Here is a 17,151-nt window from a genome sequence, read left to right as displayed (position 1 = left end):
GGGAGGGATGCTGCAGGTCCCCGGGGGGGGGATGTTGAGGGGTCCCTGGGGGGATGCTGCAGGCCCCGGGGGGGGGGGGGGATGCTGAGGGGCCCCGGTGGGGATGCTGCAGGCCCCGGGGAGGGGGGGAGGGGGATGCTGAGGACCCGTCTCCACCCGTCGCCCGGTCCCTGCGGCCCGGCCCGGCCCGGCCCGGCGCCGCCTCCTGCCGCCGCCCCCAGCGCGGGGCTGGGCGGTGTCTGGCCGCGGCGCCGGGAGCTGCTGGAGCCGCTGCGAGCGGCGGCGGCGGCGGGGGGGAGCGGGGGGAGCCGGCCCCGGCCCCGGCCCGGCCCGGCCCGGCCCGGCCCGGCCCGGCCATGCCGGCGGGCAGCACCGAGCCCGATGGCATCCTCAGCTACCAGGTGCGGGGGCGCCGGGGGCTGGGGGGGGGGCGGGATGCTCCGCTGCGGCATCTCCCGGCGGCGGCGGGGGGGGGGGGGGGCAAGACGGCCGCAAAACACCTGCGAGGCGCCTGCTGCCAGGGGAGGGGGCGCGGAGCAGGGTGCGGAGCGGGGGGGCTGCTTTGGGGGAGCACATCAGCACCCCCCCCCCCTCCGCACCCCCCCCCCCTCGTCCCCGTGCCCTTGCACAGGGCAGTGCGCACGGAGGTCCCCGTTCCCCCCCCCCCGGCGATGCTGCAGCCCTTTGCGGGGTGCCCAGGGGCCCTGCAGCACCCTGCGGCCCTGGGGGGGGGGGGGGGGGACACACGCTGCAGACCCCCGTCCCCGCCGGATGCGCCCAGCGCCAGGGTGCAGCCGCCAACGGCCCCCCCCCAGCATCCCCCCTCCCCGCCGCCGCCTGCTTTTGCACGCCGGGCCCCGGGGGGTTTTGGCCTCCCGAGATGCCCCCCACCAAGGCAGCATCCATTTTAAGGACGCGAGCAGCACGCAAGCGCCGGAGCTCGAATCTCCGCTCGGCGCCGGCGGGAAAACCTCGGAGGGACGGGAGCGGTCCCGGCGGCCGGACGGCGGAGGAGGCCGAGGCCGGGGGGGTCCAGCGCTCCACCGCGTCGCCCCTCCGTCGCGCCCGCCTGCTGCCTCCCACCCGAGCGCGGGAAATATAATTCCCGGCTAAATTCAGCTCCGGGCGGTATTTACGGTGCGGAGAAGGAGCTCGGGGCTCCGCCACGGCGTCGCTGCGCAAAGCTCCTCGCCCAGCGGCCGGGATAATTTTTATTAATTACATTTCGGGGCAGCCGCATCGCGCTCGGCGACGCGGATCAGCCGGCGCCGACGTTGGTCGGGGCGCCGGGAGCCCGCGGGAGCCTCGCGCCGCCGCTCGCCCTCAGCCTCCGGGGCTCTTCCCCCGGGATCCACCCGGCTTTTCCCAGCGGGAAGGACCGCGCGGGGCCGGGAACCGACCGAGCTGCAGCCGTTTTGCTGTCTCACGGAGAAAACACTAAAAAGAAAACCCAAAGCAAAAATAACCCCGAGCTCGGGTGTCTCCCGGAGCCGCGCCGAGCGGATGTGTTTTGCGGAGGGAAGGCGCCAGGCCGGGCCGCCGCGGCTGCTCCTCCACGAGAAACGGCCCCTATATTATTTTTTTTTTCCTTTTTTCTCCTGTATTCACTCTCGAAGCGTTAAGGTTAAGTGATAACGCGCGCGGGGGCGATCGGCGCTCGGGTGCCGCGCGCTCGGCCGCCGGCGCGGGCCGCGTCCCCCGAGCTCGGCGCCTTTCCGTAACCGCCTGCAACGGCCGGGCGAATTCTGGGATTCCGGTAAAACCAAGCGCCGTTGGCGGCGGCGGCGGCGGTCGGTCGAGCCCCCCCCTCCGCCGGCCGCCCCGGCCCCATGCGCAAGCCGGAGGCTCGGGCGCCGGCGGCGGCCGCCGAGCTGCAGGGCGGCAGCGACGGCGCGGAGCCGCTGCCGAGCCTGCAGGTAACCGGCCGCCGGGAGCTGCCCGGTTTTGCTCTGCTGCGGTTCTGCCTCTGCATTAAACCCCATAATACGGCGAAAACGAGCCACCCCGGCGGCTGTTTTATTCCGGCACGGAAAGAAAAGCCTCTTGCCATGAGGCTGCGGCTGGAAAGCCGCGCGCAGGGCTGAGCGCCCCTTGCCTTTACCTTTCTCCCTCTGCCGAGCAGCGACCCGACGAAGAGGCCGTCGTCGACCAGGGTGGGACGAGCAACGTCGTCAACATTCACTATGAGAAGGAGGAGCTGGAAGGTGAGCCGCTGCCGGCCGCCCGGAGCGATTTTTCTCCGGTTTCGATGCAGGTCCCGGGTCTGCTCCGCGCTCGCTTTCCCCGCGGCGCCGCGTCCCCCGGACGCCGCTCGCTCCGCGCCGTCCGCCGCGGACGAAGCCCCCGTCCTGCCGCCTTGTCCCTCTCCCGGCTTTCGGTCGCTCGCGTCGATTTAACGCCCGGCGCCGCCGGTTTTTGCAGGCCACCGGACCCTGTACGTGGGCGTGCGGATGCCCCTGGTGAGGCAGAGCCACCGGCACCGCCGGCCGCACGGCCAGCGGCATCGGAAGCGGGAGCGGGCGAAGGGCGCAGCCCCGGCGGGCCAGGGCTACCGCGGTGAGCGCGTCCGTCCAGCTCTGCAGCCGCCGGGTACCGGCGCCGGGGCGCGCGGCGACGGCGCTTCGCCTTCCTCCGGCAGACACGCCGTCGCAGCGGGTGCAGTTCATCCTGGGCGCCGAGGAGGACGAGGAGCACGTGCCCCACGAGCTGTTCACCGAGCTGGACGAGATCTGCGTGAAAGAGGGCGAGCACGCGGAGTGGAAGGAGACGGCCAGGTAGAGCCGAGCTCCTCGTCCGCCGAGCGACGGGTGGCAGCAGCCCGGAGCGGGGCCGTTTCCTCGCGGCGGGGCCGGTCGCGGCCGCTCTCCATCTCCCGGCGTGGCCCGCGCAGGTGGCTGAAGTTCGAGGAGGACGTGGAGGACGGCGGGGAGCGCTGGAGCAAACCCTACGTGGCCACGCTGTCCTTGCACAGCCTCTTCGAGCTGCGAAGCTGCATCATCAACGGCACGGTGCTGCTGGACATGAGCGCCAACAGCATCGAGGAGATCGCAGGTAGCGCCGGCGTGCGCGGGGGGACGCGCCGGGGCGGGCGGCCAGCCGGGAAGCCCCCGGAGGGTCTTCTCCAGGCAAAGAGGAGCCGCGTTCGGAGCGAAGCAGGCTGCTCCTGGGAACGTGCAGCCTGCCGGAGAGCTGAACTTCTTTAAACAAACTCCGTATCGCAAACAATTCCCTCGCTTTTCCTCTTCGTTTTGCCTCAGTGTCTAGGATTTGAGAGCTGCGAAAGCAGAGTTTACCTGGCAGGTGACCGAGCAGTGTATTTCTGCGGGGAAGATGAGTGAAGTTAATTGAAAAAGCGGCTTGGTAGAAATTGTCTTTGATTGGCAGGTTCAGCGCGTTCACGAGCTGGTGAAGTCAGCTCCGCTCGTAGCACAGTTCTCCCCAGGCTCCGCCAATTAAAGTCGATTGGCCAAGGAAACTCGGGGGAACTCTGTGCTGTAGATTGCTTATAATTTGGTTAAATCTGGAGAGTAATACAGCGAGGCCAGATCAGGCAAGAAAATTGCATTATTTGGAATGGGCAGTAATTGTATTAGCTGAGCGCTGAATAAGCACCTGATGGTGGTTTTTTAGCAGAAGAAAGTTCTTACTGTCTTTGCAAAGGCTGAACCGTGTTAACGCTTCCCGCCGGAGAAGGTTGCGTTTGCGTTACGCTGAACCTCGGTGCAGCCTTTTTGCCTGGGGCTTTAGGGATCTGGAGTCGGAGCTTTTCTGCTCTGGTCGGATACGTTTCCCTTTGCCGTCCCCAGATATGATCCTCGATCAGCAAGAGCAGTCCGACGAGTTTGACGAACGCATGCGGGTGAGAGTCCGGGAAGCCCTTCTGAAGAAGCATCACCACCAGAACGAGAAGAAGCGGAACAACCTGCTCCCCATCGTCCGCTCCCTCGCCGATGTGAACAAGAGGCAGACAGATCTGCACCTCCTCGACAAACCAGGTGCGGGGTTCTGCAGGGCTTCGGGACCACCAGACTTGGACCTAGGAGAAGCCTCCCGATTGCTTGACCTTGCCCGTCTTTCCGATTGTCTTTCCTTTCCCCACCAGCCCAAGCGCTGACCCCGCATCCGCCTCCCGCCACCGTAGAAGCCAAAAACGGGACAAACCATGAGACAAGCCCAATGGATTTAAGCAAGGTGAGATGTACGCAGCTTACTCGCTCCTTCAGGGCCAGGTTGGAAACCTGGCTGCAGACAGCGCTGCAGGGCGCCGAGGGCTTTGCTTTGGCGGTAATTGCCTGAAAATCGCACGTTGTGGCCAGGCGGAGCTGCACTTCATGAAGAAAATTCCTACCGGGGCTGAAGCGTCAAACGTGCTCGTAGGAGAGCTGGATTTTCTTCGGCGTCCCATCGTGGCGTTTGCGCGCCTGACTCCGGCTGTTCTGCTCTCGGGCATGACGGAAGTTCCCATCCCGACAAGGTCAGGATAAGAAACGGAAACTTGGTCGTTTAAGAAAAAAACCCACCAAATCGCATATGTTCGTTTGGCTTCTCAAGGAAACAGTGCGAGTAAGGCCGTGTTTCTCCTCCCTCTCTCTCCTCGCCTCCATCTCACTCTTCCCTGCTGCAGTTTTTAAATCCATTGGCTGATTTCAGCCAAAGCTGGCCCAGATTTCAGCCAAAGCTGGCCCAGCGATAGTGTTTTCAAGGACTACTGGTTTTGATGCATTGCTTGAAAACCAAATGGCCAAAAGACAACCAAAAATCCTGGCGATTGCAGAAGGCAGTGCGGGGCAAATGCCGTCCTTGTTAGATCTCAAGAAACCTCGTGGCAGGGAAACGTTGGCAATGCCCCAACCTCGGGAAAAGCAGGGACCGCAGACCTTATCTCTCGGACGGCGGAGGACAGAGGCCGTCGAGGCTCATCCGCGTAGGGTTCGACGGCTGGGGGAGGCTCTAAGGAGGCAGTGAGCTTAGGTGACGCCTCTCCTGAGACGTGCTCTGGGCTGGGAGCTCCCGTGTGCTTCTTTGGGTGCTTCTCAAGCAAGGGGATGTTCTTCTCTCATTTTGTTTTTCTTGCCCAGGTTCCTGTTTGTTTTGCTCGGGCCGGAAGGAAAAGCCCATCAGTACCACGAGATCGGCAGGTCCATGGCTACGCTCATGACAGATGAGGTGTGATGAGATGCGTGAGATCTCTACGGATCTTTTTCGACTTTCTTCACCGAAACCACCTCTCTCTGCCTCTGCAGTAGCGAGGAAGTGCATTGGCTTATCAGCTTTCCAAATAATCCGTCCTTCGTTGACGCCCCAAAGCAAACGCTTGGGTTCATGTCAACCCCACGTGCCGGAGGCTGCAAACCCATCCTGGGGAATTTTCTTTGGGGGAAAATTTCTAGCCAGTTCCAGTGCTAAACATTTGGGGGAAAAAAATGTCCTGCACCCACCCAAATGCTTATCGCGCTGTTAGGGCATTCGGGAGTGGGTTGTCTTCTCACCGGTTCAGGTTTCCTCCGATCTGCAGGTTTTCCATGATGTTGCCTATAAAGCCAAGGACCGCACCGACCTCGTGGCTGGCATCGATGAGTTCCTGGACCAGGTCACGGTCTTGCCACCTGGAGAGTGGGATCCGTCGATCAGGATCGAGCCCCCCAAGAACGTCCCTTCCCAGGTGGGTCCTGCCGTTTTTCCGTCCGTAGCAGGGCCGCACTGGCACGAGGGCTTTTAACGCGAAGCAAACGCAAATGCAGAAGAATTCACAAGTGGGTCAAAGGCCTGGGTCAGAAACAAAACAAACCAGAGTTAAAAATAGGTATTTTAATCTTATTTCCACATCAACAGAAAAAAAGGAAGGTGCCAGGAGCCCTTGACGACGGCGCTTGTCACAGTGAGCCGGAAAAACACAGCGGTCCCGAACTGCAGCGGACGGGAAGGTCTGAACTTCAGCAGTTGCTTTTTCTGCCTCCTAAAACGGAGTTGCTGGCGGAGTTTCTTTTCTGTATCCCAGTTTTTTCTGGGTGTAAAATGAGGAGGATCCTGCTTCTCCGCAGCTGGAAAGCCGCTCTGTTTCTGTGATCGCTCTTGTCCGGCGGGAAAAAAAAAAAACGAGGCAAAACTCGCTGTTGTTCTCTTCTGGTTTTATTTCTTCCTCTTCAGGCTTTTTGGAGGTTTGATCCTGGACGTGAAGCGAAAAGCCCCCTGGTTCTGGAGCGACTTTCGGGACGGCGTGAGCCTGCAGTGCCTGGCGTCCTTCCTCTTCCTCTACTGCGCCTGCATGTCGCCCGTCATCACCTTCGGCGGGCTGCTGGGGGAAGCGACCGGCGGGCACATAGTGAGAGCGCGTCCGCGCCCGGCGGCCCGGGGAGGGGGTTTATCGTCGGCGGGCTCCCCGCCGGCGCAGCCCCTCTTCGCTCACCGCCCGCCCCCGTCCCGTCCCCCTCGCCGGCAGAGCGCCATGGAGTCGCTGCTGGGAGCCTCCATGACCGGCGTGATGTATTCCCTGTTTGCCGGCCAACCCCTCACCATCCTCGGGAGCACCGGCCCCGTCCTCGTCTTCGAGAAGATCCTGTACAAGTTCTGCAAGTAAGGGCTGCGCGCCGGGCGCGGCGGGACCCCGGGGAGGAAGGGGATAGCGCGGAGAAGATATTTCCCCCCCCCCTTTTTTTCCCCCTGCCTTTTTTTCCCCCTTTTTTCCCCCCTTTTCCTTCCCCCCGTAGAGGCAGTTGTGGGATTTAAGTTGTCCTCTGTGCCACGCGCATCGAACGCTCCTGCTTTAGGACGTGCTGGTGCGAGAGCGGCCGGTCCCCGAAGGGCTCTGCGGGACGGCGCGCGGGACGGGGGCACGAAACGCGCTTGCTGTAGGAGGGGGCGAAAATTTGCTTAATTTTGAGTGCGCAAATGAGGCAATTTTTAAAGCGATTTTTGCTGGAAGTGCGTTTTTTCCCCAAATATCCACACCTGTTTCCTCCCTGCTGAAATGCTTTGAGCTTGGGCTGTTTTGCTGGAAAAGCAGAAGCTCCTCATGTGAAAACCGCTTTCCTTGACAGTCCGCTTTTGCGCTGCCGCCCCGAGGTTCTGGCTGCGGTAGATGGGAACTGGCTTCGCCATCCCGAGCTTTGACGTTCTCCTAAACTGCTCGCGAGCTTCCCCGGCGGGAAGCACGGCTTGGAGCCTCCTGCTGCGTTTTACACCCTCAGTTTCGTTTTCCCAGGGACTATGCGCTCTCCTATCTCTCCCTGCGGGCGTGCATCGGGCTGTGGACCACCCTCCTCTGCGTGGTCCTGGTGGCGACGGACGCCAGCTGTTTGGTGTGCTACATCACCCGCTTTACTGAGGAAGCCTTCGCCGCCCTCATCTGCATCATCTTCATCTACGAGGCGCTAGAGAAGCTGATTTGGCTGGGAGAGACTTACCCGATCCACGTGGACAGCAAGCTTGACCTCCTGACCATCTACTAGTGAGCTTCTCTTGGGTTTTCTCCCCTAAGATGCCACTGCCCCTCGGTAAGAGATTAGAGCTACAGCGCTGGTGCCTTTCCCTCAACGCTCTCCTGGCCTCTTTCCTCCCAGCTGTAAATGCAAAGCCCCAGCCCATCCTACCAATGAAACCCTGCATTTCTGGGAGAGCAACAAGATCAACCCGTCTTTAATCACCTGGGAAAACCTCACGGTCTCTGTAAGTGCCTCTGCTTTCGGTGCAGCGCAGCCGTGGGGTTAACTTATTTCTGCAGCGCGTTTGCCTCCGTTGTTAACCTGATACAAAGTGGTGGTGTGCTTCAGAGTGTGCTAGCACTGCTGTGATAAATCAGTGCTTCAATGCAATCCGGGTGGTGGTCGCCCTTGAGGGACCTGGGGAGGAGAGCTCACCTTGTCCCCAAAGCCAGGACTAACCAACCTCCTGAAGCCTGTTGCAGGACAGTGTTTCTGACCAGGAACAAGATTAAGTGGGTGGACTGAATATTGTGGAAGCTGGAGGACCTGAGTTTATGCTTTCAGTAATTGGCTTCCTTAATTGGTTCCTAATAAATCTGGGTCCCTGGCTCTTATTCAGCAATGTCTGTAAGTACATGCATAACTTTGCATGTGAGAGCAGCTGCTGGGGCTGTTGTAGCTGGCAGCAGAGCCTGTGTGTAGGATGCAAAGATTTTACGGGCATCCTCATCACCTCTTGGCCAGGTCCTGCAAGCCCTCCCCTGGGAAGCGACAGTTTGTCTTTTCTCCTTTCCTTCCACCGTTATCTTAGTCATCCTTCCCCGTTCCCTCAGTCTTTATCCCTAAGAGTTCCCAGCATCCTCCTCCGGATGTTTCATTCTCCTATGTAGTCTTCTCTGGCCATGGTTACCTGCCGTTCGAGTGGTGGATGCGCCATGGGTCTATGGCATGGTGTCCTGATGTGACTGACCTGTCTGCTCTCCTCTGTGGAGTTTGTGTTGCATGTTCAACTTGCTCGGTTGCTACTGCTCAGCAAATCGAAATCTCAGTCAGTGGCAGCGGGTACAAGGTCATGGATCTGGGAATAAGATCCTTAGAAAACCCTTAGGCGTCCACGGTTTCCTTGCCACTCGCACACTGCTGTTGTGTCCTGACACTCTGTTTCTCCAGGAATGTCAGCATTTGCATGGTGAATTTCATGGACCTGCCTGTGGACACGATGGCCCCTACACACCCAATGTCCTCTTCTGGTCCTGCATCCTGTTCTTCTCCACCTTTATCCTGTCGGGCTCACTGAAGACGTTTAAAACCAGCCACTATTTCCCAACCAGAGTAGGTAGACGATGGTGGCAAGCAACAGTCCCCTCACACGTTTCCCCAAATGACTTGACTGGAGCACTAAGCAGCATCTGCCACCACTCACCTGGGAGTCCTTGATGGAGAAGCCTTTAAAAGGCCAAGTTCTCCACCACCCTGGATGTCTTGAACTCCTTTCCGCAAGTGCAAAGTGATTCTAGCATTTCTCGTGTGCCTTGCAACCTGCCCTAGGGGGAATTTTTGCTCAGGGAGCAGGGCAGTGGAAAATCAGGTCCTCCAAGGTTAACTCTTCACCCCCTGTGTTACGTGCTCAAGGGGAAAGTTGACACAAATGGGGAGCCTGTAGAAAAAGAGGCTGTATTTCTCCCTTACGGGGAAGAAATGATGCCTCGGTGCCTTATTCCCGTTTTACCTGCGAGTGTGAACGTGAACAAGGATCAAGCAGATTTCTTGAGATCTGAATTAAAGCAACACCTTGCTCACCCCATTAAACTGTTTTCTTCCCTCTGAAAGTCTTGCAGGGACAAACACAGCAACAGTATCTAATCGAGGGATTTGGCTGCGTGTCGTCAGAGCGGTGGGATTTTGTTAACCAGCCTTAACTTTATGTCCCATGACTCTTCCGCCAAGCTCTGTGACAGTGTTTGCGATGCCTCTTTCAGCTCAGGTTTCTTGCCCCAGGTACGGTCCACCGTAAGCGACTTTGCTGTTTTCTTCACCATCGTCATCATGGTGATTATTGACTTCCTGATTGGGATCCCCTCACCGAAGCTTCACGTCCCCAGTATGTTCAAGGTAATGGGGTGTTTCAGCACAGAGCTGGTTTCGCTGTGTGCTCGGGCCCTAGTGATGCTGTGAAACCAGGAGCCATGTGGGATGCAAGGTGATGCAGAGGAAGGATAGGTCAGAGTTTCAACAAGATCCTGGTGCCGTGAACATCTCTTCCACCTTAAAGGGTGTCAAATCCTCTGGGAAACAAGAAGACAACCCCTAAACCAGATAGTTACAGGAGGAATATCTACAGCTGCCCTGCTTGCAAGGAGGACAGCAGCGTGGGTGGGCAAAGCAGGGCTGTGAGACGCTTCAGTGAGGAGATAGAGGGGAGGTGGTGGTGCCCAGCGAAGTGGCTGGGCTGGGAGGCAATGCTGTTGTCCGTTCTTTGCTGCAGCCCACCAGAGATGACCGGGGATGGCTCATCAACCCCGTAGGACCCAACCCTTGGTGGACAGTGTTGGCAGCGTTCGTCCCGGCTCTGCTCTGCACCATCTTGATCTTCATGGACCAGCAGATCACTGCAGTCATCGTGAACAGGAAGGAGCACAAGCTTCAGGTGAGGGGGCTGCCGTGAAGTGACCCCTTCCCCAGCCTGCTCCTGGCTGCCAGTGCCAGGAGAAACACCCATTGCAAAAGCTTAGCAAAGGCGTTTGTTTGTTGGGACAGCGTTGATGTGCTCTGCAGGATGCTTTCTGAGATTATTCATGTCACAACAAACCACAGGGAACTCGCCTGAGCAGTCTTTCGGAGCAGTAAATTAATCTTCAAGCAATATAGAAGAGTATTTTGTCTGAAAATGTCAGCGGCAGCTAGGGGAACAAATCATTTTGCCACACTGCCAGGGAAAACTCTGGGTCTTTTCTTACTTGGAAGTGGTGGAAACTTTTTATGAATTAAAAATAAAACAAAGTTTTTTTTTTTCCTTTTTCTTCTTCTTTTCTTTTTCTTTTTTTTTTTTTTTTTTGCCTTTTTTTTGAGAAGTAGGCATTGCACAAAAAAGCCCCACATCCACTTTGAACTCCTGCCCGGCTTGCACAAGAGGTGCTTGCACAAAGCCTGGCTGTTCACTTCCCATTTTTTAATTTTCCAAAAGTTGGCTTGAGCTGGGCTTTGGCCTGGTTTGATACGCCAGTGTTGCGCTGGTGTTGTGGGATGCTGCTTCTGTTCTTGCTCCCCGCAGAAAGGATGCGGGTACCACCTGGATCTTCTCATGGTGGCCGTGATGCTCGGCGTGTGCTCCGTGATGGGGCTGCCGTGGTTCGTTGCTGCAACTGTCCTCTCTATCACCCACGTGAACAGCCTCAAACTGGAGTCCAGCTGCTCAGCGCCGGGAGAACAACCCAAGTTTCTGGGCATACGAGAGCAGAGAGTCACCGGCTTGATGATATTTGTGCTCATGGGTTGTTCGGTCTTCTTGACCAGTGTGTTAAAGGTAAGAGGCTGTGAAACCTCCTAAAGCTTCTTGGGGGTTGTACAAAAGCATTCCCTCCACTCCAGGCCTGAATAACTGCGGGGCACGGCGGGAGGCAACCCCAAACCTCCAGGCTTGACGCGCGGTGGGATTCTGGCCTCCGTTCTGTTTTCTAGCCCTCAGTTCGGAAGGCTGGAGGGAAGCGAGCGACACAGATGCTTCGTTCTTCGGGTGTCTTTCAAGCCCATCTGTGTTTATAGGCTACGATCAGCCGTATTCAGACCAGATCATCTGTTCTTTTTTGGACAGGCAGCGGTTTATTGGTTGCAATTTACTCCTGAAATGCCCCGGAACAACCATTCCCAGGAGTTAAACCCGCTGCAATCATTCCCACGGGCTTTCTTACACGTTCCTGCCGCAAAATAATCCCATCTCCAGGCTGAAAGGAAACGCTTTCTGTTTCCGTGTTACCACAGGAACATACAGAAATGATTTTCTACTGCCACAGAACGCGGCATGCCTTTGTTGTGTTATAGCACTGGAGAAACCCTGTATTTTCCTCTAACTTTTCTAGAAAACAGAATCATTCTGATGAAAATTAACCCCAAAGTTCAGCCTGAAGTAGAGCGCTAACTCGCACACAAAATCTCTGATGGTAAACCTCGACACGTCTATAACCCACGGAAACTGGAGAACTTTCGGCAATTTTAGGCATTGCCTGTAGAATAAATGCTAATATTGAGCACGCCGTGTATCTATTTCAGACGCCTGTTTTCTGTTCGCAGCTTATACCAATGCCTGTGCTTTACGGTGTCTTTCTCTACATGGGTGTATCGTCGCTCCGAGGAATTCAGGTACGGGCGTAGCGTGTCAACTCCCCGCTATTTCGTCAGAAAGCATTAGAAAGGTCTTCTGATCAGTGGCTTGGGAAAAGCCTCTCCGAGGGCGAGCAAAGAAGATAATTTGTGCAAGAAAGAGAAACGAGTGGAAGCACCAGAGGCCCGTCGGGCGGTGGGGAGGGCAGGTTCAGCTCGGCCTGTATCAACGTGCGAGGGCACGTCCGCGTTCGGTTAGGTGCGAAGGGAGGGAAGCTTCTCCCGCTGGTGCGGTCGGGCTGTGGAACTCCGTGCTGCAGGCATTCACCGGACCAAGAAACTCTAATTTGTGGAATAAATTAGAATAATTGCAATTAGATGGACGGCACTTACAAGCGTGTGTGGGGGTGAGCTAGACTTCCCTAGCCTACAGGCAATTGCTGGTTTATAGTTAGAGCGAAGGGAAAGCTGGTTGTTAACCCACGCTCCCGGGATGAACATGGTGGGATTGATGGCTTTTTATTGTGAGCAAGGTCCTGAAAAGTCCCTGGGAGCCTTGGCAGGGCCAGAAGCCTCCTGCGGTCCTGCCTCAAGGTGATAACGTCTCCCTGCGCTCTTGCAGTTCTTCGATCGCTTGAAGCTCTTCGGGATGCCTGAGAAACACCAGCCGGACTTCATCTACCTGCGGCACGTCCCCTTGCGAAAAGTGCATCTCTTCACGCTGATCCAGCTGAGCTGCCTCATCCTGCTGTGGATCATCAAGGCGTCCCCTGCGGCCATCGTCTTCCCCATGATGGTAAGAGCTGGTATCCGACAGCGGCGAGTTTGCAGAGCTGGAGCCCTCGCATCCGAGTGAGACCTAGCGCCCTCGCTGGCCTAACCGCATCCTCTGTTCGTGAAGGTTTTGGCTCTCGTCTTTGTGCGGAAGGTCATGGATTTCTGCTTCTCGAAGCGAGAGCTCAGCTGGCTGGATGACCTCATGCCAGAAAGCAAGAAGAAGAAACTGGATGATGCCAAAAACGAAGCCAAAGAAGAAGAGGTAACATGTTGACTCCTCGAAGCTGGATGTCTCCCTGTGGCCGTGGTGGACACGGCTTGTCTTTGAATGATGGTGGGAAGATCAGAGCTAAATAGGAATAGACCCCAATAGCCTAGATGCCACATCATCAGTTTTTGCAAAATCAGCTGTGAGCTTAACACATGAACAACAGGCATGTAATTCCTAAAACTAGTCTTTAAGTAATTTTGGGGGGAAAGATTTAGTTGTAGTGGATTTGTAACCCTCCCAAAATGTTTGAAGCGAAAAGCTTTGCCCCGCTCTGCTAATGGCTGATCGTGGCAAGTGGCACCTGGGGCGTCACGGCCGGGCAGGATTTTGCGTTCGACTCTGCTTAGCTCGAGGGCAGAGAACCTGGTTTGTCCCTTTTCCTGCAGGAGTCGCAGAAGATGATGGAAGCTGCTGCTGCAAATTCAGTCCAGCTGAACCTGGGCAAAATCAGCTACTCAGATGTCTCGAAGCAAGACAATAGCGACAGGTAAAGCTCCGGTGAACGCCAGGACCCCCTGGCAGGAGTAGTTTGAAGGCGTTTGGCACGGTTGTCTTCTGCTTGCGTCTTTGAGCATCGCTTAGAAACTCGCGGTGAGCTTGGTGTGAAAGTGGAGCAAACGCGGTGAAGTCCTGCAGCATCTCTGGGGATCGGATCCCCAGCCCCCCGTCCCCCCCCGGGCTCGAGGCTCGGCCGGGCCGGCGATGCCCGCCGGGAAGGGGAAGGGCCCGCGCCTCGTTCGCGGGTCGAGGGAGCAGAGTGGGCGCACGGCTCCCGGCCGCCCCCCAAAGCTCGCGAGGTCCCCGCCGGCAGGGCTCGACGCGCTTTAGGACGGAGGAGTTGCGCGCACGTACCCGTTAGCGGCGGTGGCTTAGAAACCTGGTTCGGTGGGATGCTAAAAGCCCGCACGAACCTTTGCACTGAGCTGGTGCTCAGCGGCTTTTTCAGGCATCCTAAAATTCGTGCTCCAGCAGCTCCGCGCCGCTCCTCGCCCTCGGCCTCGGTTCCCGCAGCCGCGGCGCTCGCTGCCTGAAATGTTTATTGCAGGGTCGATCCTTCCGACATCAACATCTCGGACGAGATGCCTAAAACGACCGTGTGGAAAGCGCTCACCATGAACACAGAAAAACTCTGAAGCCGAGGAGGACGAGCCACGGGGAGAAGCCGCCCGTTCGAGCGGAGGAGAGCGAAGAGCAAGGGAGCAAAAGCCCTGCCCGGTGCTCTCTTCAGCCGGCTCCGCGTCAAAGCCATCCCGACGTCCCCCATCATCTCCGGGCTTCGGGCGTTCGGTGTCTCCAGACCGGCCAAGCGAGGTGCACGCAGCGGCCTCGGCGCGCGCGGTGCGGATTCGGGGCGGTGGAGGGATGCTTCCGCCTAACCCTTCAGCGCTGTCGGAGTTTCTTTTCTTTTTTTAGTATCCAGCTCCCCCTCCGCCTCTTTCTTTTTTTTCCCCCCCCAAATATAAACTCTGAATGTATGAAACCATTTTCTGTTATATTCGATGCATCGTCCGTTTATTTTATAATTTTCTTCCCCGCCGGGGAGGGAGGAGGCGGTGAAAGCTCTGCAAGAGCCAGAAGGGGAGCAGCTGGTGGATTTAGGGTGCTGGCATGGGATATTCCCCCTTCCCACGGAGCAAAGCCCGGGGGAGAGGGGAGCCCTGATCCGACGGGGGTGGGAGCGTTGGCGAACGCCCCGCGCCGGGTGCAATGAGCTGGGCCGGCGCCGACCCGCTCCTGTCGCTGCCCGGCCTGTAAAAAGCAGCTCTGAAGTCTCTAACTGATTATTCTTATTTTTTTTAATCATATTTCTGTATTTTTAGGGCGTTAGCTGGGGTTTTCAGCGGGGGCGGGAGATGCCAGGCCCTTCGCTCCGGCGCGGGTGAAGGACTCGTGCCCTGGGGGCCGAGCTGGGGAGAGAAAACCTGGGTTTGGAGGGAGGATGACTTTTGAAAAAAAAAAAATTGGAGAAGAAACAGAGCTGCTGGGGCCGCTGCAGGCTGCAGAAAGGCTGGGGCCGAGCAGCGGGGACAGGGCTGGAAGCAGCAACTTCCCAAGCAACTTTGGAAAAGCTTCCCCAAACGAAATGCGTGGGAATCCCTGAACGAGGAAGAGGCGAAAACGTCAGAAGGGAATAAATAAGGTGCTGCCACTGGTTTTCCTTTCCCCCCCCCCTCCCTCGTGGTCTGTTTTTCCCTCCTAACATGCTACATGTGGAAATAGAGAAACTACTTCTGCTTTGGAGATACTGAAATACATTTATTTTTGTGGCAAAAGATGATCTAGTTTGGAAACGCTCCATGTTGTAAATAAAAGAGGAGGGGAGGAGAAAAAAAAAATGTTATTCGCCAGCTAAAATCCTTGTGATTCGTCAAGCTTTTAATTGGATTGATGGAGGGGGGGGATCGCGCGGTGAAACCCAAATAACCGGGCGCCCTGCGTCGCCCGGCCGAGTCGCGTCCGTCTTTGGCTTCCCACTGTCGCTCCTTGACTATAGAGAAGGGGAAAACAATAATAATAATAATAATAATAATAATAATAATAATAATAATAATAATAAAACAATGATAAGAAAAGACCCGTTTGCCTCCGGGTGGCTCCGTCGCCGCCTCCCTGCTCCGGCCGCGGGTTCTCGCAGCTCGGCCCCGCTCGCCTCCCCGGCGGCGCGCGGCACCGTTTGCACCGGGAAGGAGCAAAAAATGCACGGACAGACGGATGGGCGGACGGGCAGACGGACGGACGGGGGGGCTGCGGGTGGGAAAGCGCCGGCGCGGAGGCAGAGCCGGTCCGCGGGCGCCGATTTTGCGGCGAAGGCGGTTGGGGAGCGACGAGCCGTTTCGCGGGGGGGCCCGAGGGCGGCGGCACCGGCTCCGGTCGCCCCTTCGTTACGCCTGGGAAGCGAAAGCAGCTTCGTCCCCCCCTCCCCGCCAAGCGCTTGCCCCATGTGTGTTTTAAAATCACTCGTTTATCGCGGCCGAGGCGCCGGGCGCCTCCGACTTACCCGGCCGGCGGGGAGCGGGAGCCCGCGGGCCGCAGCCTCCAGGTCCCGCTTCGTGGAGCTGCACGAAAGGGGGGGGGGGGGGAAAGAAAAATCAGAAAATAAGGGTGAAAAAAAAAAAAAAGAAAAACCCACCCTGGGTTTTGCTGCGTGCCCGGCTTGCTCCGTATTTTTCCCCCCCTCTGCGGTTCGGCTCCGGGAAGGCGGCTCCGGCGGGCGCCCCTTTACCTGTAGCGCTTGGTGTCGATGAGCCAGTGCACGAAGTCCTTGGCCTTCAGCTTGTCCAGGTAGTGGGTGAAGTCGCTGGTGAAGGTGCCCTCCGAGTGCCGCTTGAGCGCGGCCGCGGCGCCCCGGAGCCCTTGGTGCGGCGGCCATCTGGTTGGGGCGAGCAAAGGGGAAAAAAAGGAGGGGGGGAAAAAAAAAGGATTTTGGGGAAAAAAGGGATTTTGGGGAAAAAAAGGGATTTTTTGGAAAAAAATGGGATTTTGGGGAAAAAAAAGAAAAGGGGTTAAAAGTGGTGGGAAGGCTCCTCGCCGCGGTGCCGTTATCTCCTTCCCCCCCCCCACTCCCGCCGCCGCTAAACCGGAGCCCGCGAGCCGCTTGCTGCAAAATTCCCGGGGGCGGCGACGGGGTCCCGGGCGCGGGGAGAGCGCGAAGAGCGAAACGAAAAGCCCAAGGAAGGGGGTGGGGGGGGGGGGTGTGAAACCGGCTCCGTACCCGGCGGCGGCCAGGCGCGCGGCGGGCACCGGCACCGCCAGCAGCAGCCCGGCGAGCGGCAGCCACCCGGCGACTCGCATCTGGGCGCCGCGGCGGCGAGCGAGCGGCGAGCGAGCGCGCGGGAAGGTCGCGCAGCAAAACCCCTGCGTCCTCCTCCGAGCCGCCTGTGCCTGCGCCCGGCGCCTTCCCCGCGCTTTTAAGCTCCTCAGCAGGATGCTCCGAGATGACAGGTAGGTCGGCCGCGCTCCCGGTTTCAGTCCGATGGGTCAGCGTGAATCATTACAGGGCTTTTTTTTTTTTTAGTTAATTTATTTTTTTTTTAAGTTGCAAAAAATATAGTCGCTGCCGTGTTTTTCAGCTTTTGCCTTCAGCGGTGGGGGTTTCTTCTTGCTTTTTTTTTTTTTTTTTTTTTAATTTCGCTGCCGGCGCCGCAGAAGTGACCTGTTGCTTTCTGCCTTCCGGGAGAAGGGCCTGCGGGGCTGCTCTTCCAAGCGGGGAGAAGGGAAAAAGGGGGGGAAAATGATGCTAATAATACTAATAAAAAGCAAGGATTGAAATGGAAGAAGAAGCGCTCGGGTGCGAAAGCGCCCGCGAGCACTCGCTGCAATGTCACGGAGTCGCAGAGCCCAGTTTTGTCCCCAAAATAGCACCGG

The 17,151-nt window shown here is 57.8% G+C and overlaps 2 protein-coding genes across 2 annotated transcripts; one reads left to right on the top strand and one right to left on the bottom strand.

Annotated features, from left to right (window-relative positions):
- Positions 1 to 356: 356 nt before the first annotated feature.
- Positions 357 to 14,230, top strand: SLC4A8 (solute carrier family 4 member 8). The gene is made up of 24 exons (XM_062597157.1): positions 357 to 401; positions 2,123 to 2,204; positions 2,422 to 2,556; positions 2,639 to 2,774; positions 2,891 to 3,051; positions 3,807 to 3,995; positions 4,103 to 4,191; positions 4,317 to 4,474; positions 5,079 to 5,166; positions 5,516 to 5,662; positions 5,833 to 5,924; positions 6,148 to 6,322; positions 6,440 to 6,573; positions 7,202 to 7,447; positions 7,560 to 7,665; positions 8,592 to 8,753; positions 9,420 to 9,533; positions 9,907 to 10,068; positions 10,693 to 10,944; positions 11,709 to 11,777; positions 12,361 to 12,534; positions 12,640 to 12,777; positions 13,173 to 13,273; positions 13,832 to 14,230. Exons 1-24 carry the CDS (start codon positions 357 to 359, stop codon positions 13,917 to 13,919), a joined length of 3,243 nt encoding a protein of 1,080 aa, XP_062453141.1. The 3' UTR covers positions 13,920 to 14,230.
- A 1,775-nt stretch (positions 14,231 to 16,005) lies between these two features.
- On the bottom strand, positions 16,006 to 16,578 carry LOC134152202 (glucagon-1-like). The gene is made up of 2 exons (XM_062597369.1): positions 16,488 to 16,578; positions 16,006 to 16,163 (listed from the first exon to the last, which is right to left on the bottom strand). The coding sequence occupies exons 1-2, from the start codon at positions 16,576 to 16,578 to the stop codon at positions 16,006 to 16,008; spliced, it is 249 nt and encodes an 82-aa protein (XP_062453353.1).
- Positions 16,579 to 17,151: the final 573 nt, after the last annotated feature.

Source organism: Rhea pennata, chromosome 29 (assembly GCF_028389875.1).
Source record: "Rhea pennata isolate bPtePen1 chromosome 29, bPtePen1.pri, whole genome shotgun sequence".
Taxonomy (NCBI): domain Eukaryota; kingdom Metazoa; phylum Chordata; class Aves; order Rheiformes; family Rheidae; genus Rhea; species Rhea pennata.
The sequence above is the reverse complement of the archived record's forward strand: the minus strand, read 5'-3'. Positions and strand labels throughout refer to the sequence as shown.